Here is a 23,024-nt window from a genome sequence, read left to right on the forward strand (position 1 = left end):
GTAGCCCTCAGAAGAATGAATACATGGGGTTGTATGTACTTTACCAGTCTCTGGGACTCTGCTGAGGTGTGCATGAGGGCAACCCATCTGATAACCTCCTGGCTCTTTTTGGAGAGTCATAGCCATATAAACTCATTTGTCCTTTCCATTTCCCCCTTTTATTCAGGTCAAAAAGCATTTATAACTCCTGGTATTATATGTAGACTTAGATATTCTGCTGGTCCAAGATGATCCTTTCATTCAAGGTCATTTTCTAGTTACATCATCAGCTGGTACTTGGTAGTAATCCCTCGGCACCAGGGAGGCTCATTCCCAGGAGTCATGTCCCACACCAGCGGGAAGGCAACACATTTACATGCTGAGTTTGGCTTTGAGACTGGCCACATTTGAGCAACACGGAGGATCTCAGGAGGTAACTCTTAGGCACACTGCAGCTCTAGGCCTTGTTCTTATTTCAGGTGCACAGGCTCACAAGCATAGTCATTAGTATCAAGGGCTCATTGTTGGACCTTCATTTTTTTTGGTCTTTGCCATTGCACTTGGGGGATTATTGCTGTTCATTTAGGGACTGTGATATAGCTCCCCTGGCTAGAACTCAGCACTCCCTCAGTTGTTGTTTTTAATGTAATCACTATGAAAATATCCAAACATTTTTATGTACCCTGGATATATGTCCTGGAGAACTCCCTGCCAACCATGTGTCCCCTGTCAATAACATCCCACACCAGTATTCCTCCCCTGTCATGTTGAAACTCTCTATGATCCTAAACTTCTTCAAAGATGAAGCCCAATATATTGCCAGGTTCCATTAATAGTAAAATGGAATATAGTGATGAGTTTAAAGGTTAGATATAGAATACATATTAATTTAGAAAAATTGAGGTAAAAATAAATTGGGGTATCAAAAATTTTAAAATGCAAAAGCTTTGTTTTTGATGTTTTGCCTTCCATCACTGCAGTAAGTGTTGCCCTGTATGCAAATTGGCAAGCCAACTTCTGTCTTTTCCTCAGTGTCTACATCCTCTTGTTTCCCTTTTTTCCATAATTATTAAGCTTATCTTCATGAAAGTTTTATTTTATTTTATTTTTAATTATTTATTATTTTTTTAAAAATTACATTATGAAAAATATGAGGTCCCATTCAACCCCACCGCCCCCGCCCCCCACTCCCCCCACAGCAACACTCTCTCCCATCATCATGACACATCCATTGCACCTGGTAAGTTCATCTCTGAGCATCACTGCACCCCATAGTCAATGGTCCACATTCATGAAAGTTTTAGATCACAGTAATTCATATATACAATATAAAGCACTCCCATATATCCAACATAAAACCCTTTTCCCTTCCACAGCAATAATCTTTTTACATATTCATGTATTTACTGAAACTGATGTACAGATATTGAGACAATAGCTTTCAAACTAGGTAACATTTGTGTTTACATTGTGGTTTATATTTTAGTCTATACAATTTTCTGAATTTTTAGTTATCTTATGTTTTACATTATGATTTACATTTTAGCCTATCAGCCCCTATATATTTTTGGTGTAGTTTAACATGTCTTATATCCATCCTTGCATAATCTTGTTCAACACTTCTATTACCCACACACTTACATTGATTCCATCTATTCAATACCTCTTTCCCGCTCCCCTTAGGGCCCACAGCGACAGTCAATCTTCATGGCTTGAAGAGCCTTGTTCAGAGATACTTGCAACTGCATGAGGGCTTGACATGTTCAACTGCCCTAATGCATTGGGAGCCACCATTTCTCTCAAGAGATACAATTCCCTCTATTTGAGAACATCAGTTCTCCCCAGGATGTGGGTATACCTTCACTCTCATTATATAGGTCTCTATCCAATGATATAACCCACTATGGCAAAATGAGCACTCACACACTCTCTAAGAGCCTGTTCTACATCAGATTATCCCCTTTAAGCATCTTAAACAGGTAACCTTCCTTATTATATTTTTGAAAAGGTTTTCTCAGCATTATACTTTCAATGAACACCTGGCAATCTCCTATTTTCGTATGTTGCCCCACCCTCCCCCAATTTCTTGGGCAATATTGCCCATCCTCCCATCCCAAGCCTCCCTCAAGCCCACAAAGCCCCACCCAAAGGTAACCTTATTCCCCCATTTTATCCCTTCCTTGTACAAATACTTACCTCCAGCTTATCATAGATTTCACCCATGTAAGTGTCAGCTTGCATCCTTCCTCTACCCCCCAATTTTCTTTAACCCTATCATTCAGGCTCTAACTTTCTGAGGCAGCTTGGTTTACTTATTTCATATCATTGAGGTCATGTAGTGTTTGTCCTTCAATGCCTGGCTTGCTTCACTCAACATAAGGTTCTCAAGATTCATCCATGTTATCACATGTATTTGTAGGGTATTTGTGCTTAAAGCTGAGTATTCCATTGTATGTATATACCACATTTTATATATCCATTCATCTGTTGATGGGCATTTCAGTTGATTCCAACTTTTGGCAATGAACATTGGTGTGCATATATCACTGTGTGTCCTTGTTTTCAGTTCTCCTGGATATATACCCAGCAGTGGAATTGCTGGGTCATACGGCAAACCTATAGCTAGTTTTTTGAAAAACAAACTGTCCTCCAGAATGGCTGGATCCTTCTGCATTCCCACCAGCAGTGGATGAGTGTTTCCTTTCCTCCACATCCTCTCCAGCATTTGTAGTCTTCTGTTTTTTCATAGCTGCCAATCTTATGGGAATAAGATGGTATCTCATTTTAGTTTTGATTTGCATTTCCCTAATTGCTAGAGATTTGGAGGATTTTTTTTTCATGTACTTTTTAGCCATTTGTATTTCTTCTTTGGAGAAGTGTCTGTTTAATTTTTCCCATTTTTTAAATGGTTTTTTTTTTTTTTGTCTTTTCATTTTTGAGATACGAGTTCTTTATATATGCAGGTTATAAGTCTCCTGTTAGATGTACGGTTAGAAATATTTTCTCCCATTGTGTAGGCTCTCTTTTCACTTTCTTGACAAACTCCTTTGAGGTGCAGAAGGCTTCAATTTTTAGGAAGTCCCATTTATCTATTTGTTCTTTTGCTGCTAGTGCTTTTGGTGTGAAAGTCATGAATCCATTTCCTGTAACAATAAAAGTTCCTGTAGATGCTTCCCTACACTGCTTTCCAAAGTTTTTATGGTCTTGGCTCTTATATTTAGGTCTTTGCTCCATCTTGAGTTGATTTTTGTATAAGGTGTGAGTTGGCAATCCTCTTTCATTCTTTTACATATGGGTATCCAGTTTCTAGGCACCATTTGTTGAATAGGCCATTCTCTCCCAGTTGAGAGTGTTTGTCGGCTTTCTCGAGTATTATATGAATACATATATGAGGATCTATATCAGAACTCTCAATTCAGTTCCTTTGGTCTGTGTGTCTCTCCTTGTGCCAATACCATGCTATTTTCACTACTGTAGCTTTGTAGTATGTTTTGAAGTCAGGTAGTGTGATTCCTCCAATTTCGTTTTTCTTTTTCAATATTTCTTTGGCTAATCGAGCCCTCTTTCCTTTCCAAATAAATTTCCTAGCTAGTTTTTCTAGTTCCTTAAAGAATGCTGTGTTGATTTTTATTGGGATTGCATTGAATGTGTAGATCAGTTTTGGTAGGATAGACATCTTAATATTTTGTCTTCTCATCCATGAACAGGGAATATTCTTCCATTTATTTAGGTCTTCTTTGATTTCCTTGAACAATGTTGTGTAGTTCTCTGTGTATAAGTTTTTTACATCTTTAGTTAAATTTTATTTTAGGTATTTGATTTTTAATTTACTATTAAATGGTATTTGTTTCTTGATTTCCTCCTGAGCTTGCTCATTATTGGTTTACAGAAATGCTACTGATTTTTGTGCATTGATCTTATAAGCTGCAACTTTACTAAACTCATTTATGAGTTCTAGAAGCTTTCTTGTAGACCTCTCATGGTTTTCTATGTATAGGATCACGTCATCTGCAAATAATGAAATTTTGAATTCTTCCTTTCCAATTTGAATGCCTTTTATATCTGGCTCTTGTCTCAGTTCTCAAGCAAGTACTTCTAAGACAGTGTAAAATAGAAGAGGTGATAGTGTTCATCCTTGTCTTGTTCCTGATCATGGAGGGAAAGATTTAAGGATTTCACGGTTGTAAATGATGTTGGCTGTAGAATTTTCAAATATACTCTTTACCATGTTCAGAAAATTTCCTTGTATTCCAATCTTTTGCAGTGTTTTTATCATGAAAGGGTGCGTATTTTGTCAAATGCTTTTTCTACATCTATAGATATAATCATGTGATTTTTTCCCTCCAATCTGTTATATTGTGTATTACATTGATTGATTTTCTTATGTTGAACTATCCTTGCATACCTGTAATGAATCCCACTTGGTCATGGTGTATAACTCATTTAAAGTATTGTTGAATATGGAGTATTTTGTTGAGGATTTTTGTGTCCTGGTTCATTAGAGAAATTGGTCTGTCATTTTCCTTTCTTGTGGTGTCTTTGTTTGGCTTTGGTACTAGGGTAATGTTGACATCATAGAATGGTTAGATAATGTTCCTTCTGTTTTGATTTTTTGGAAGAGTTTCAGCAAGTTTGGTGTTCTTTCTGCAATGTTTTGTAAAATTCAGCTGTGAAGCTGTCTGGCCCGGGGCTTTTCTTCGTTGGGAGGTTTTTAATGACTGATTATATCTCTTTACTTGTGATTGGTTTTTTGAGATCATCAATTTCTTCTTTCATCAATATAGGCTGCTTATGTGGTTCTAGGAATTTGTCCATTTTCTCTGAATTGTCATTTTTGTTGGAAAATAATTTTTCAAAGTGTGCTCTTATGACAGTCTTTATTTCTGTGGTGTCAGTGGTGATATCTCCTTTCTCATTTCTTATTTTGTGTATTTGCATCTTCTTTCTTTTTTTCTTTGTTAGTCTAGCTAAGGGTTTGTCAATTTTATTGATCTTCTCAAAGAACCAGCTCTTGGTTTTGTTTATATCTTCAAGTGCTTTCTTATGTTCTATTTCATTTAGTTCTGCTCTTGTCTTATTTCTTTCCTCTTTCTGTGGGGATTCTTTGTTGTTTCTTTACTAATTCCTCAAAATGTGCAGTTAGCTCTTCAATTTTTGTTCTTTCTTCTTTTTTGATGTATGGATTTATGGCTATAAATTTCCCTCTCAGTACTGCTTTTGCTGCATCCCATAAATTTTGGTATGTTGTGTTAGCATTTTCATTAGTTTCAAGGTAATTATTAATTTCTTTTGAGATTTCCTCTTTGATCCACTCTTTCTCTAAGAGTGTGCTGTTTAATTTCCATATCTTGGTGTGAAATCTGGGCCTCTGGCCCTTGCAGATTTTCAGTTTCACTCTACTGTGGTCAGAGATATTATTTTGTATGATTTTGATCTTTCTGAATGCATTGAACCTTTCTTTGTGGACTAGCATATGATCTATCTTGGAGAATGATCCATATGCACTTTAGAAAAATGTATATCCTGCTGTATTCGGGTGTAATGATCTGTATATGTCTATTAGATCCAGCTCCTCTAATATACTGTTCAAAGTTTTTGTTTCTTTAATGATTCTCTTTTGAGATGATCTGTCCAAAGTTGATAGTGGTATTAAAGTCTCCCAGTATAATTGGAGAGGCATCTATTCTTTCACTTACTTTTTCCAGTGTTTGCCTCACGTATTTGGGGGTGCCCTTGTTAGGAGCATAAATATTTATGATTTTTCGTTCTTGAAAGATTATCCATTTCACAAATAGGTAATTTCCATATTTGTCTCTCACAATCATTTCACATTTAAAGTCTATTTTTTCTGATATTAATATAGCTGCTCCTGCCTTTATTTGGTTATTGTTTGCTTGTATGATTGTTTTCCAGCCATTCACTTTCAACCTCCTCGAATGCCTGGGTCTAAGATGTGTTTTTTGTAGACAATATATAGATGGGTCCTATTTCCTTATCCAATCTTCTAGTCTGAATCTTTTGACAGGTGAGTTTAATCCATTGACATTCAGTGTTATTATTTTCAAGGAATTATTAATGTTAGCCATATATTCTTTGGACTTGTGTTTTTTTTTTTGTTTGTTTGTTTTTTAATTCTCTTTTTGTCTTTTTTGTTGCTCTTACACTCTCCTCCATCTCTGCCTCTCCTGTTTTTTCCTTTCTTCCTGCAGAACCTCCTTTAGTATTTCTTGAAGGGCAGGGTTCTTGTTGGCATACTCTTTCAGTTTCTGTTTATCTGTGAATATTTTGAACTCTCCATCATTTTTGAATGCTAGCTTAGCTGGGTAGAGTATTCTTGGTTGGATATGTTTTTCCTTTAATACATTGACTATATCATACCACTGCCTTCTTGCCTCCATGGTTTCAGGTGAGAAATCAGCACTTAATCTTATGGAGCCTCCCTTGTATGTGATGGTTCTCTTTTCTCCTGCTGCTTTTTGAATTTTCTCTTTGTCTTGAGCAGGGGATAATTTGACAAGTATATGTCTTAGGTTAGGCCTGTTGGGAATTATGGTGTTTGGGCTGTGTTATGCTTCCTGGACATATACACCCATGTCCCTCAGTAGATTTGGGAAGTTTTCACCCATTATTTCCTGCAACACCCCTTCTGTCCCCTTTCCCTTCTCTTCTCCTTCTGGGATGCCTATAATATGTATGTTTTTGTGTTTCGCATTGTCATCCAGGTCCCTAAAACACAGCTGGATTTTTTTCTATCTTTTTATCGATGAATTCTACTATCTGTTTGATTTCAAATGTACTGTCTTTCACGTTGCTATTTCTCTCCTCTGCCTCTTCTAATCTGCTGCTATTTGCTTAGAGTGTATTTTTGATTCCTTGAACTGTGATGTTCATCACCATCATATCTTATCTTTTTTCGTATTTCTGCTATTTCCTTTCCAAGTGTTTTCTTGATATTGTTAATCTCTTCGTTTTCTTCATTAAGTTGGTCTCTATTATATCTTTTGAGATCTTTAATTACCCGTCCGATGTTCTGCTCCTCTTCCTGGTTTTTTGTTTGTTCATTGGATTCCACCATGTTTTCCTGATTATTGGTTTGGTTTGTAGTTTTTTGTTGCTGTCTGGTCACCATTTTATCTTGACTGTTTTAATCAGTTCCTTAGTTTCTTTGTCTAGTCTTGGGGATTAATTAGTTGTTGTTTGTGCATAAGTGTTATGACTTCTCTTTGTCACTTTGTTCTTCTTACTATATTTTCTTATTGCTGGCTAAGTTCACTTTGAAGTAAAATATTAGGACTAAGGAAAGCAAAATGAGTAAGAAAAGAAAATGTATAAAGTAGTATTGGTAATAAAGAGCAACAATGTGAGATCTTGGAGAATGGATAGTAGACTCATGTAAGTTGTGTAGAGTTATAACAGTAAGTAGAATACCTATAATGAGACAGTCAACTGAATATGGGAAGGAATATAGTATGAATTAAAAGGCCAGTGTTTTCATGAGAGAGGAAAAGAGAAAAGAAAGACAATAATATCAAGAGTGGCTAAAAGACAGAAAACAGAACCAAACATATTAGAAATAAAAGGTCAGACAATTTGGGGGCCAAAGAAAGGGAGGTGGAATGTAAGAGAAACAGTAGATGATGGAAGATAGCAAGATGTGGGGGAAAGGGGATAGTGTAGGTCCCCAAAATCAGTACACACTGAAAAGAGGAAATGGAGGAAGAGGAAACAGAGCAAATGTGAAGTGCTCCCTGCAGCACCTATTATATAAAGAAAATAAAAGAAGAAAGAAGAAAAAGAGAAAAAAGAGAAGAGTAAAAGGGGGAGCAAAGAAAAGGGAGGGAAACAAGCAAGAAAATGAAAAAGAGAAAACTAAATAAATGAAAAAGGACGTTGGGGGATAAAATGGGAGAAACACCAGGAGACAATACAATATTAGCAACCATGACAAAAAAAAAAAAAGAACCAACGTTTCAAGCTAGGAATCCTCTTTGAAGTTAAATAAAACACTTAGGGATCTGATCTTCCCCCTTTCTCCCTTCCTCACTTTTCTCTCTCCCAGGGCTGCAGGAAAGCTGCCTGAGAGGTCTGGTAGAGATACAAGTGGGCCCTTGTTGAACCAACTCAACACAGAAGACTATGACTCTATTTCCAGTGTGAGAGCACCTACACCTCACCAGAAACTTCCAATATGCTATTGGAAGCTTGGATAACACCTCCTATAGTCCCTCCCCCTTCAGTGTGTTAGGGAAGGTCTAATTGATTTTCTGACTCCACCTTGTCACAGACCAAGTTTCCTATCCCAGGGCGTTTAGGTAAATTGGGCTTCCTCAGCAGATTCACCTCTCCTTTCTTCCCAGACTCTCCCCAGGTCAGCTGGTACACTCCTCCAATCTCAAGGAGAGAAAAACAACAAAAAATGCAGAGGGTTAGGGTAATCAAGGGCCTCAGATGGATTTCAGGGCATGGTGAATTCAGGAATGGGAAGTCCATGATATTGCAGACTCAAGGTGTGTGAGTCTTTGGAGCGTGGCCTACCAGGGTTTAGGGGATACAGACCTGGGAACCACTCATCTGGTTACCACAGAGTTTGGGAATGCCACAGCACAACAAAATTTTCAGGGATCATCGCAGCTGGGTGCCAACTCTAAGGGGAAGCGTCCCACCCACAACTTCTGACCTTCATGTCAGAAACCCAAAGTTCCACCTCTCACAAAAATCTCTTCTCTCACTGTCTCACCAAATCAACATCCAGAAACCTCCTGTCCTGCAAGCCACTGAAACAGTCTCCTTAGGGTTTGGGGAACACCTCAGCCCAACAAAGTTTTCAGGAATCACCAAAGCTGGGCTGCCAGTCCTAGGGGGAAAGGTCCCACCCACAACTTCTGACCTCCATGTAAGAGACTCAAAATTCTACCTCTTGCAAGAAACTTTTCTGTCACTGTCTCACCAAATCAACATCCAGACACCTCCTGCCCTGCAAGCACCTGAAACAGCCTGGTCCAGCAGGACTCTGACCCTATTCAGCCACTTCTTTGCCAGAGAGATTATGAGGTGCACTCACTCAGATGCCATCTTGCCCCACCCACAGCCCTCTCTTAACTTGAAGTGGAATGGACATCACCATCCCAGAATCCTCAGAATTGGGGAATGAACTGTGGACTAAAGTAGACTTACTGGTTTTCTACTTTGACCTATTGTGATCCTAGCAGTGGAAGGAATTATATCATTGATGTGGAGGCAGTGGCCACTGGAGGTTCTGAGGGATGGGAGAGGGAAAACAGGGGTAATAAAGGGGCATTTTTGGAACTTGGAAATTGTCCTGAATGACATTATAATGACAGAGCAAGCTAGTGTATATCTTGCCATAGCCTACAGAATTCTGTGGGTGAGAGTGTAGATAAACTAGAATGTAAACTTTAATTAATGTGTATTGGCAATGCTACAAAATGTGTTCCTCAATTGCAGTGGATGTACCACATTAATGATGGACTTGTTAATGTGAGAAGATGTGGGATGTGTGGTATTAGGGCATATGGGAATCACCCATATTATTTTATGTAATGTTTATGTAATAAAAATATCTTTTTTAAAAAATAGGTGCAATATGTTGACATGTTGGGGACATTGGAATTGTTCTAAATGATGTTTCAGTGATGGATACAGGCCATTATATATCTGTGATAACTTACAAAAATGCATGGGAAAAAGTTTAAACTATAATGTAAACTATAATACACACTTGTGACAATATTCCAATATGTGTTCATGAATTGCAACAAATGTACCACACTAATGGAGGATGCTGTTATTGTGGGAAATTGTGGGAGAGGAAGGAGTGGAGAATACGGGAATCTCCTACTTTTTTTTAAGATTTATTTTTAATTTTATTTCTCTCCCCTTCTCCCACCCCAGTTGTCTGCTCTCTGTGTCCATTTGCTGTGTGTTCTTCTGTGTCTGCTTGTATTCTTGTCAGTGGCACCAGGAATCTTTGTCTCATTTTGTTGCACATTTTGCTGTGTCAGCTCTCTGTGTGTGCGGTGCCACTCCTGGGCAGGCTGCACTTTTTTTCACGTGGCATGGCTCTCCTTAAAGGGTGCACTCATTGTGCATGGGACTCCCTTTCACTGAGGACACCCCTGCATGGCACAGCATTCCTTGTGCACATCAGCACTGTGTGCAGGCCAGCCCACTGCATGGGTCAGGAGGCCCTGGGTTTGAACCCTGGACCTCCCATGTGGTAGGTAGACACTCTATCAGTTGAGCCAAATCTGCTTCCCTGTCTTACATTTTTTATGTAACATTTATATGATCTAAGTATCTTAAAAAATTAAATTTTTAAAAAAATATTCTCATGAAACATATGCTGAAATATGCATGTTTGGAATACATCTGGCAGTAAATATTGCATAAGTTGGGAGATAATGTTTGGGAAGTAGGTTTGAAGCAGGCAAGTTAAGGAATCAATAGACAAACCTGGAACCTGGCAGAAAAACCACCACCATTTAACATGTGGAAATTGGTACTACCAAGATGGCTGGTAGAGAAACTTGCAAGAATCCCATTCTGAACGAGAATTCCTCTGAAGTCAGGAGAATCCCTGGATATTCTCCAGGGGCCTTATTATAGGTCCCTCCTGGGGGATTGATTGGTGGGGAAGTCAATCAAAACAGCAAACATCTGGGACTATCCCCTGTCATTAGCAAAAGGGTGTGATAATGTTTCTAAATGCAAGTGCAAAGGCCAACTGACCCTCTCTTGCCTTTTGACCCCTGTTCTTGCCTTCTGCCCACTGTTCTGGCCTCCTTCACCCCTAACCTGGATCAATACACAAGTAAACCTGGGGATTTATAATCTGTAATGGGGAATTGTAGTCTGTCAACCCTCTTTATCACTCTCCAGCCCCTTCCTTTTTACTTGGGCTCCGTGATCTGTTATTTTCTCCCATTTCTTTTCTGACCATTCCCCAATAAGTTACTAGCCTAACTAACCCAGTTTTCTCTTGAAATTAATTTCTTATAGCTTAGCCAAGAACATAGAGAAAATCTGACAGGTTCAATGAAAAGGAGATTTCCTTGAACAGGTTTGCTGTTCATGTATGTAACTAACAAATTCTATGAAGAGGAAGTTTTGACAACAGTGAGGATCTGAATACTGAAATGAGAGGTGACATTCCATGTAATACCTAGGTGTGTTATATAACCCTTAAGATACTCAAAACTGGGATACAGGAAGAAAAAATTCAAACTCTAGCTGTGTCTTTCAGTGGCCGTATAAATTTGTCATTTTACTTCACCTCTCTGAACCTTAATGTAGGACATTTGTTAAAGGAGCAAATTATCCTTTATCATTTGGGGTACTGAGAAGATTAAAATTTTAAAATATGTAAGTCTCCAAACATGTTGAATATAATCACTCTCTTCCTGGAATTGCAGTACGAATGATTAAGTTAATCTTGGTTCTGAGCAACCTCATAATAAATAAAAAAACCTCAAAAAAAAATAATAAATAAAAACCTCATAAAAAATTATTTTTTCTTCTTTTAATAATACATATTAAGTTTCTTAGTTGATTTCCAAATATATTTGTGTGGGATGTAGAACTCAGTGTTGAGTGGGCTGCATTATACATATGGAAGAATAAAGATGTTTTAGGACAAATGTATCCAGAAGGTCAGGTTCATGGTAGAGCAGAGAGGGAGAATCCAAAAGTCAGAAATGCATGTGAGAGAACCAATGCTATCACACACACACACACACACAAAGTAATTATAATGAGAGATTCCACTCTGCTTCCTCTTATGGTGAGAACCGAATTCCAGATGTGATTTTGGTAAGGGATACCTATGTTTTGGAATCTGCAATGAATTAAAAGTCTCCAGTGAACCAGAGAGCTTGTGTTGCAATTCTGTTGAAGCTCAGAGCCCAGTTGCCACATGGACAGTCCAGAGTGTCAAGTCTCCTGGGCATACACCAACCCCAGCACCTACCACAGGTTCAGTAAATGACAGAAGAGGCATGTGTAGAGAGGCCACATCTGAGCCCAACTCCATCACAGTCAGGACACAAGTTCCAAAATAGGGCCCACTGACAAGGCACTGAACATTATCTGTCATGACTGTAGAACCTTGGTGTCTCTGTAGCTCTCAGGAGTACCACTATTTGGAGTTGTATCTACTTTTGCTTTCTCTGAGATCCTGCTGAGATGTGCATAAATGTGACCCATCTGATGATCTTCTGACTCATTTCAAAGTCCCTTAACCATATAAACTCATTTGTCTTCACCATTTCCCTCTTTCAATCAAGTCTTTTTCTAGTTGCATCACCAGCTGGAGTTTGCTAGTAATCACTTGACATCAGGAAGGCCCATCCCTGGGAGTATGTCCCATGCTGGGGGAAGATAATGCGTTTACATGCTGAGTTTGGCCTCAGCAAAGTTGTAACACCTGCAGGTTCATTGGACTTACCCAGGTCAACTAACAGGGAGATGAGAATGGTCAACCAGCACACCAGGGAACTGAGAGTGTCTACAGCTACAAGCAGAAGAATCCCTTCCAACAACCATGTGGGATGTAAGCACCCTCTTGATTTAGAGATGGAGTGTACATCAGGATAGAGGAATAAAATATGGATTAGAGTGTACTTACTGGTATTGTACTATAGAATTGTGACTCTGGCAATGAAAGAAACCATCAATGATGTGGTGACATTGGCTATGGGAGTTGGTAAGGGCAGGAAGAGGGAAGAGGAGGTGTGATAAGGGGACATTTTCAGGACTTGGAGTTGTCCTGAATGATATTGCAAGGACAGATGCAGGACATTATGTATCCTGCCATAACCCACTGAATGGACTGGGAGAGACTGTAAACTACAATTAAACTCTAACCCATGCTGTGTAGTGGTGTTCCAAAGTAGATTCATGAAATGCAATGAATGTGTCACACTGATGAAAAAGGTTGTTGATATTGGTGGAATGTGGGCAGTGGGAAGTGGGAGTATTTAGGTACCTCTTATATTTTTACTGTAACCTTTTATGTGATCTAAATATCTTTATAAAAAATTGTTACAAACAAAAAGAGTAAAACTGTCATTATATTTTTTAAAAAAGTATCTGAACATCATGGGCTAATTAATACATGCAATTCATGGATTTTCATCTTTTTATCTATAATATGAAGATGATCATATCTTTATTATCCAGAGAAGACAAGATCTCCAACATCTTGAATTTGGGAAAGGAGAGTCCTTCCTTATTTCTCTTGAGCATACCGTATGTTCCATTTCATTTGGGCAGGAGATACTCCTAGGTGAAAGTTTTGGCATTCATGATGGGGGGGGAGTGCCTAGAAAATTATGGTCAAGACTTGAATCTTAAGACTTTTTTCTCCATTCTCAGCTTTGTTTTCCTTCTGCTTATCTGGGTGCAAGTGAAATTCCAGAGGAAGATAGATGCCAGCCAAGGTTTTGGCAATGCAATCACATGTGAGTAGGTAATTCTTTTTTGCACCTCTGTTGCCAGCAGATGGGAAGATTTCTCCTATTGGTGTGAATATTCCAAGTGTATTCAAAAGTTATTCAAGGATCTCATCTTAAGTTTATATATGACTCTTTATTAATTACGGTAAGTTAGGTATGGATCTATGAGTAATCTTCCAAGGTAATTAGAAGAGTTAGTTAAAGCTACCATTAAGGCTGTGTATTCTCTGAGAAGATTACAGAAGTTTTCTTTTTCTCACTCATGCATGGCCTCATTGAATAAATAATGAAGTCATGGATCATGTTAGTGCTTGAGATTGGCCTGGCCATATGATGAATAATGGTGACAGAGATGAGTAAGAAGAGGTGTTTACAGTCAGAAGGGATGCTGAGTTTTCAACTGTGCATGCAGTCAGCCCAACATTACAGGTACTAGGGTGTAGGGGTAAATATATTTGTCAGAAGCACATGAGAAGTTTTGTAAATTAAATGAAATTAGAAGTAATGTATTTGTTTCCTCCAATTTTAATTTTCTTAAACTTTTGATGGAATATATTTGTACATTTTGAAATATTTTCAAAAAAGATTTATTAAACCCCCCTCATTGTTCACACACACTGTCTGCTCTCTGTGTCTCTTCATTGCATGCTCATCTTTTATTTAAAAGGAACCAGGAACTGAACCCAGGGCCTCCCATGTGGGAGGGAGGCAACCAATGACTTGAGCCACCTCTTCTCCTGCTGGTTGTGTCTCTCACTGTGTTTCCTATTTGTGTCTCTTCATTGCATCATCTTGTTGCATCAGATTGCCATGCCAGGTCATCATATTGTCTCTTCATTGCATCATCTTGTGTCAGCACACTCTGCCAGCCCATAATGACGGCTTGTTGTCTTGCTCCTCTTCTTTAGGGGGACACCAGGAACCAAACACAGGGCCTCCCATGTTGTAGGCAGGAACCCAACTATTTGAGACACATACAATTTTCTTAAAATAATTTTTTAAAAACTACAGTTCTCCTTACCACTCTTGCTCAAATGTCCCAACTTCAATTTTCTAAATTAAATTTATTCAAATTTTATAAATGGGTGTCATTATAGAATTATTTTTTCCTTCATTGTGGCTGCAGTTTCAGAAGCTGTATAATAGAGAGAATACAATTTATGTCTCAGTGAAAATTTTTAAAGATTAGTAAAGGCCAGAGGCAATGAACAGGAATGTTTTCATCTTAGATGACATGAAGATAAAAGTGAGACATGAAACTGATCTTTCTTTGTACACCCCAGAAAGTTGAGATTGGGAGGTCTCCTACCACAGGAATAGTCAGTCTAAGGCCATGTATCAGTACACTCTCTCAGGTGTCCCTGTCTTGTGACACTGAACCATCTGTATTTACACATTACCATATATACCTGAGCTATGTAGCAATGAGGAAATCAGGACTTACTGATTTGAAACCTATTTAGTTTTGCAGAATTCTGGCTATGTTTTCAAGGATCCCTGCCATTTTAATGAATAATAGACCTGTGAAGTGAATTTAGATAGAAAGCAATTGATACATTAACTTGCATTTGCCAAAATGCATAACATATTCTTAAATGATTTTATAAATGAGAAGAAAGTGAGCTCATCTATATAGGGGAGTAACCTAACCATATCCATTTTTTAATATGATACATATAATTGATATTGCTTGCCTTATAATATCTGTAAATTTACTTAAAATTGTTGACAAATATTGATTTAGTTATTAATGCTGAAAGGAAAACTGAACAATTAGCAGAAAGAGGCATAATGACAAATTTATTGGGATATTTCCAGATGTATGTCATACCCTATGTCATGTGATTTTCTTTTACAATGGGGTATTGTGGGTTCAGAGTATATATGTGCCTGTGAGTGCATCTGGAAGGCAAATGGAAGTTCATCATTGATAATGATGTTTCTGGAACCCCAACAACTTTTGAGTTTTATATACACAGTTTCTGCTTCTTTAGTGCTGTTATTTTGTACATCTCACTCAAGACATTCATAAGGATAGCCCTGTGTGAACACAAATTTCTGTGATTTTTTAGGCATTAGTGACCTTCAAGGATGTGACTGTAGACTTCACCCAGGAAGAGTGGGACCTGTTAGACACAATCCAAAGAAAGCTGTTCAGAGAAGTGATGCTGGAGAATATCAATAACCTGGTCTCAGTAGGTGAGACTCAAAATTTATCTACCACCTATATCTATCTTTTTTCTATCTAACATCTATCTAATCTACCTATATATTCATCATAAATCATCTTCCATTTTTTAATTCAGATATCTAAACCAGCTTCTCCAAATTGTATAATCTTTCTTACATTATATTTTTATATTTTATAATTTTAATACATTTATATTGTGCTAACAATCCCTAAATGAATTTGTTTCTTCATTTTTTATTTACATCGAGTTCACCCCAATAGAATTTAATCTTCTTGACCACAATTTAATGTCTTTCTTGAATTTCAATTTCCAACAATCAGGGCTGTGCTGATATAAGTATTCTCCTCCAAGTGCTATGCTGAGGCTTCAGAACACAGTAGTAGAAATATTGCATATATCCTTTTCCATATAGAATTTAAATCATTTTTTGGGATTTTATGTTAATTGGATTATTTTTTAACATAATATTCAATCACTTTGAAAACATAGACTTCTCACCATTTAGAATATAGACAATTCCGCAGTCTCTCTTTTATTAGTACATGGATAACAACAAACAGTAGTTCTCATTGAAATGGGCAAAAGGTCAAGAGTTACAATTTCTGTTGAAATATTGTCAGTGATCTAAGTTCAAGTTATTGCTGCATTGCTGACCTTCAGTGCTTACCCTATTCTTTGGTAACTTGTGATGTACATCATGATCATGCCCTATTACTGTCATAACTCAAAATCCAGTAACTTTTTTCCATACAAACAGGATATCAAGTCTGCAAAAGGGATGTGCTTTCCCAGTTGGAACAGGAAGAAGTGTCAAGAGAAGGAGTAATTTTTCCTCAATGCCAGAATCCAGGTGAGCTGTAAAGACCTCTGCATTAGAAGAGGGGTCTCATGATAAAGTATGTGCTTGAATATTTTAACTTCAGGATTCCTTAAGTGTGTAATGATTTCTTCAGTTTTCTTTGTATGAATTATGATTTCTAAAATGTACCTCAAGATATGGGGAAATTTTAGTTACATGAGTTTGTTCCATACATTTCTCAAGCTTTATTGAGTGTCACTGGCATTGGGAAAGGGATATTCATTTGTTATTGTAATTAAACTCTTACATAATAATCCTTTTCCTGATCCTATTCTTGGAAGATATTTTCCTCTTTTTTACCTCACTGACATCCCAGTTTTTTTTCTCACATTCCATGTCTCAAAATCCTTTCTGACTGTGATGTCCTAGAATTATTTATGACTTTGATATTCTTTCCCAGTTAATTGTGAATGTGGGAAACATACTGAACTTTTAAAATTTTTCTTCCCCTGATACTATTCTAAAATTTTATTCTGCTTTTTTACAATCACTGCAGGGAGGAAATGTGCCTTTAAAACATGGGAAATGATAGAAATGGTATTCTGTAAACCTGCCTATAGGAAAGACACTTTTAAAATCATGTCATTGGTAAGTTCAATTTTGTAAACCATAGTGTTCTAAATAGATACCAAAGGATGGAATAAATTAGGAATTCAGTAAATCATGAAATTATAATTAATGTTAGAATTAAGTGCTAGTACAGCAAAAATTTGTGATAGTTTGAATTTTTGGTAAAAATCTAAACAGAAACTCTAACTTGAGTCCACATAAAAATCAAATTGCATAAGCAGGTTTCATGAATGTAATCTTTGAAACATCATGAAGCTCAAAATTGATCAGATAACTCTGCAATTAGATTTTTATAATAGAGAAAATCTATGTGTATGGGTTAGAATACTTTTTATATGAAACCAACATGGCAGATATTTTAATTGGAGATTACCACTTGTGGATTAGTCTAGGTTTCATATATAGGGAAATGCAGGAATTCATTTAAATGTTCAGAAGTTTTACAGTCTCTCATCTGATTCCCCACAGCACAGATCTCACACCCAGAAGAATTCCTTTAAATGTATTTCTTTGCAAGAAAATTCCTCTCTAACATTCATAGTGAACCAATATGCATTGATTCACTTAACAAAGAAATCCTATTTCAGGAAACCACCTCCAGCAGTCCTCAGTGACTACTCATATTTTAAACAACATAAGCCTCTTCACCATACAAGTAAATCATATGAATACTACCAAAATGATAAAAATTGTATCCAATGCTCTGAACTCAGGCAATACAGTGTAACTCCCATTGGAGAGAAAACCCATGAATGTCACCTAGGTGGGAAAGCCTTCACTACATCCTCTTCCCTTAAACAGTATGAGAGATGTCACACTGGAGAAAAACTGCAAGAATGCCATCTCTGTGGGAAAGGCTTCACTACATTATCTTCCCTTAAACAAAATAAGGGATGTCACACTGGGGGAAAACCATTTGAATGTCATCTGTGTGGGAAAACCTATAGTCATATGTCCCTTAAATATCATGAGAGAACTCACACTGGAGAGAAATCCCATGAATCTCATCTTTGTGGGAAAGCCTTCGTTCAACCATCTAACCTGAAACAACATGAAAGAACTCACACTGGAGAGAAACCCCATAAATGTCATTTTTGTGGGAAAGCCTTCATTCAACTCTCTCACCTAAAAGAACATGAAAGAACTCACACAGGAGAAAAACCCCATGACTGTCTTCTATGTGGGAAAGCATTTAGTAATCATAGGTCTCTTCAACATCATGAGAGAACTCACACTGGAGAGAAACCCCATGAGTGTCATCTTTGTGGGAAAGCCTTCAGTGTGTATAGTAATCTTCAAAAATATATGAGAACTTACACTGGAGAAAAATCCCATGAATGTCATCTTTGTGGGAAAGCCTTCCTTCGAAAATCTGCCCTAAAACAACATGAAAGAACTCACACTGGAGAGAAACCCCATGAATGTCATCTTTGTGGGAAAGCCTTCATTAAACCATCTGAGCTGAAACAACATGAAAGAACTCAAACTGGAGAGAAACCCCATGAATGTCATCTTTGTGGGAAAGCCTTCATTAAACCATCTAAGCTGAATCAACATGAAAGAACTCACACTGGGGAGAAACCCCATGAATGTCATCTTTGTGGGAAAGCCTTCATTGAACCATCTAAGCTGAAACGACATGAAAGAACTCACACTGGAGAGAAACCCCATGAATGTCATCTTTGTGGGAAAGCCTTCCTTCGAAAATCTGCCCTAAAACAACATGAAAGAACTCACACTGGAGAGAAACCCCATGAATGTCATCTTTGTGGGAAAGCCTTCCTTCAAAAATCTGCCCTAAAACGACATGAAAGAACTCACACTGGAGAGAAACCCTATGAATGTCATCTTTGTGGGAAAGCCTTCATTGAACCATCTAAGCTGAAACGACATGAAAGAACTCACACTGGAGAGAAACCCCATGAATGTCATCTTTGTGGGAAAGCCTTCATTGAAACATCTAAGCTGAAACAACATGAAAGAACTCACATTGGAGAGAAACCCCATGAATGTCATCTTTGTGGGAAAGCCTTCCTTCAAAAATCTTCCCTAAAACAACATGAAAGAACTCACGCTGGAAAGAAACCCTATGAATGTCATCTTTGTGGGAAAGCCTTCATTAAACCATCTAGGCTGAAGCAACATGAAAGAACTCACACTGGAGAGAAACCCTATGAATGTCATCTTTGTGGGAAAGCCTTCCTTCAAAAATCTACCCTAAAACAACATGAAAGAACTCACACTGGAGAGAAACCCCATGAATGTCATCTTTGTGGGAAAGCCTTCATTAAAGCATCTAAGCTGAAACAACATGAAAGAACTCACACTGGAGAGAAACCCCATGAATGTCATCTTTGTGGGAAAGCCTTCCTTCAAAAATCTTCCCTAAAACAACATGAAAGAACTCACACTGGAGAGAAACTCCATGAATGTCCTCTTTGTGGGAAAGCCTTCATTAAACCATCTAAGCTGAAACAACATGAAAAAACTCACACTGGAGAGAAACCTCATGAGTGTCATCTTTGTGGGAATGCCTTCATTCAACCATGTAAGCTGAAACAACATGAAAGAACTCACACTGGAGAGAAACCCCATGAATGTCATCTTTGTGGGAAAGCCTTCCTTCGAAAATCTGCCCTAAAACAACATGAAAGAACTCACACTGGAGAGAAACCCCATGAATGTCATCTTTGTGGGAAAGCCTTCCTTCAAAAATCTGCCCTAAAACGACATGAAAGAACTCACACTGGAGAGAAACCCCATGAATGTCATCTTTGTGGGAAAGCCTTCCTTGAACCATCTAAGCTGAAACGACATGAAAGAACTCACACTGGAGAGAAACCCCATGAATGTCATCTTTGTGGGAAAGCCTTCATTGAACCATCTAAGCTGAAACAACATGAAAGAACTCACACTGGAGAGAAACCCCATGAATGTCATCTTTGTGGGAAAGCCTTCCTTCAAAAATCTTCCCTAAAACAACATGAAAGAACTCACACTGGAGAGAAACCCCATGAATGTCATCTTTGTAGGAAAGCCTTCGTTCAACCATCTAACCTGAAACAACATGAAAGAACCTCACATTGGAGAGAAACCCCATGAGTGTCATCTTTTTGGGAAAGCCTTCATTCAACTGTCTCACCTAAAACAACATGAAAGAACTCACACGGGAGAAAAACCCCATGAATGTCTTCTATGTGAGAAAGCTTTCAGTAATTGTGGGTCTCTTCAACAACATGAGAGAACTCACACTGGAGAGAAACCCCATAAATGTCATCTTTGTGGGAAAGCCTTCATTCAACTGTCTCACCTAAAACAACAAGAAAGAACTCACACAGGAGAAAAACCCCATGAATGTCTTCTATGTGGGAAAGCTTTCAGTAATCATGGGTCTCTTCAACAACATTAGAGAACTCACACTGGAGAGAAACCCCATGAGTGTCATCTTTGTGGGAAAGCCTTCCTTCTAAAATCTACCCTAAAATGACATGAAAGAACTCACACTGGGAGAGAAACCCCATGAATGTCTTGTATGTGGGAAAGCTTTCAGTAAATGTGGCTCTCTTCAACAACATGAGAGAATTCACACTGGAGAGAAACCCCATGAGTGTCAATTTTGTGGAAAAACCTTCAGCCAATATACTAGTCTTCAAAAACATTTGAGAATTCACACTGGATAGAAACCCTATGAATGTTGTCTATGTGGGAAAACTTTCACTTTTAGTTCTGTCCTCAGGAAACATGAGAGAATTCATGCTGGACAGAAATCATAATATATGTGTGAGGAAACATTAATTATTCTAACCTTGGACAACAGGAGATTACTTAAACTGGAGAGAATCCCTATGAATGCCAGATATTTGAGAAAGCCATCAGTCAATATTCTTTAAATGTAAAAACTCACAGTATAATAGTTTTTGGTATGAAAGGGACTTCGGCCAGAGATTTAACCTTTAAACATACTCACATAGTGAATAAACTGTTTTTAATTTGTTCGGTAGTTCCTGTAGTCATCCATACTACTTCAATAGATTCCATGTATACTATAAGCCCCTGATCCCCAACCACTTTTTACTTATTATCATTTATATATTTGTGTACTGAGTGTTCCAAAGGCTTTATTTATCACTACCTTTATTACATTTGCATTTATGCACTTGTAGGAAGCAAGATATGGAGTTACACACCTAACAATACAATATAATAATACTGGCATTTACAATTACACAAATGGTTCTAGTTACATCATCAGCTGGCACTTGGTAGTAATCCCTTGGTGCCAGGGAGGCTCATCCCCAGGAGTCATGTCCCATGCTGGGGGAAGGTAATGCATTTACATGCTGAGTTTGGCTTTGAGACTGGCCACATTTGAGCAACACGGAGGCTCTCAGGAGGTAACTCTTAGGCACCCTGCAGCTCTATGCCTTGTTCTTATTTCAGGTGCACAGGCTCACAAGCATAGTCATTAGTATCAAGGGCTCATCGTTGGACCTTCCTTCTTTTTTGGCGTTTGCTGTTGCACTTGAGGGATTGTTGCTGTTCCTTTAAGGACTGTGATAGAGCTCCCCTGGCTAGGAACTCAGCACTCCCTCAGTTGTTTTTAATTGTAACCACTATGAAAATATCCATTTTTATGTACCCTGGATATATGTCCTGAAGAACTCCCTGCCAACCATGTGTCCCCTGTCAATAACATCCCACACCAGTATTCCTCCCCTGCAATTGTTGAACCTCTCTGTGGTCCAAAACTTCTTCAAAAGTGAAGCCCAGTATATTACCAGGTTCCATTAATAGTAAAATTGAATAGAGTCATGAGTTTAAAGGTTAGATATAGAATACATATTAATTTAGAAAAATTAAGGTAAAAATAAATTGGGGTATCAAAAACTTTAAAAATGCAAAAGCTTTGTTTTTTTTTATTGACTTTGTAATAATATTACATTAAAAAATATATATATATATGAGGTCCCATTGAACCCTACCACCCCCACCCCACCTCTCCCCCCCCCCCCCAGCAACACTCCCTCCCATCATCATGACACATCCATTGCATTTGGCAAGTACATCTCTGGGCATCCCCGCACCCCATGGTCAACGGTCCACACCATGGCCCACCCTCTCCCCCATTCCATCCAGTGGGCCCTGTGAGGATTTACAATGTCTGGTGATTGCCCCTGAAGCACCATCCAGGGCAGCTCCATGTCCCAAAGACGCCTCCACCTCTCATCTCTTCCTGCCTTTCCCCATACCCATCAGCCATCATGTCCACTTTTCTCAATCCAATGCCACCTTTTCTATGTGGACATTGGATTGGTTGTGTCCATTGCACCTCTATGTCAAGAGGAGGCTCAGATTCCACATGGATGCTGGATGCAATCCTCCCACTTTCAGTTGTAATCACTCTAGGCTCCATGGTGTGGTGGTTGTCCTTCTTCAACTCCATCTTAGCTGAGTGTGGTGAGCCCAATAAGTCAGATTGTAGGTGCTGGAGTCTGTTGAGGCTCAGGACCTGGCTATCACATTGACAGTCCAGAGATTCAACTCCCCTAAATATATCTTAAACCCTGACACTAACTGCACCTCCAGCACATTAGTATGAAAGTCTTATGAAGAGAGATCCCATCTGAGTCCAGATTCATCACACATAAACACCAGTTCCAAAGAGGGGCCATCTGACCTGGTAGTTAACCCCATCGGCCATGACCATAACTCCCATGGGTCTCTTTAGCTCTCGAAGGAACCGATATCTGGGGGTTGTATCTGCTTTATCTGTCTCTCAGACTCTGCTCAGTTGTGCATAAGGGCAATCCTTCTGACAGCCTCCAGACTCTTTTTTAGAGACTCGTAGCCATATGAACTCATTTCTCCTTTCCATTTCCCCCTTACGTTAGGTCAAACAGCATTTTAAAGTCATGTTATTTTATGTAGACATGGATATTCCACTGATCCGCA

The 23,024-nt window shown here is 38.3% G+C and overlaps 1 protein-coding gene and 1 long non-coding RNA gene across 2 annotated transcripts; both read left to right on the top strand.

Annotated features, from left to right (window-relative positions):
• Window positions 1–13,409: 13,409 nt before the first annotated feature.
• LOC111758673 (uncharacterized) lies at window positions 13,410–16,461 on the top strand. Its single transcript, XR_011646458.1, has 3 exons — window positions 13,410–13,457; window positions 15,524–15,650; window positions 16,401–16,461. It is a non-coding gene; the product is annotated as an uncharacterized lncRNA (long non-coding RNA).
• Window positions 16,462–18,023: 1,562 nt separating this feature from the next.
• LOC139436180 (zinc finger protein 850-like) lies at window positions 18,024–20,174 on the top strand. Its single transcript, XM_071210033.1, has one exon. It carries the CDS (start codon window positions 18,024–18,026, stop codon window positions 20,172–20,174), a length of 2,151 nt encoding a protein of 716 aa, XP_071066134.1.
• The last annotated feature ends 2,850 nt before the right edge of the window (window positions 20,175–23,024 follow it).

Source organism: Dasypus novemcinctus, chromosome 19 (genome assembly GCF_030445035.2).
Source record: "Dasypus novemcinctus isolate mDasNov1 chromosome 19, mDasNov1.1.hap2, whole genome shotgun sequence".
Taxonomy (NCBI): domain Eukaryota; kingdom Metazoa; phylum Chordata; class Mammalia; order Cingulata; family Dasypodidae; genus Dasypus; species Dasypus novemcinctus.

Bases quoted from the DNA above. Each gene is read 5' to 3' on its own strand.
- LOC139436180 (XM_071210033.1), top strand. From the start codon at position 18,024: ATGTCCCTTAAATATCATGAGAGAACTCACACTGGAGAGAAATCCCAT.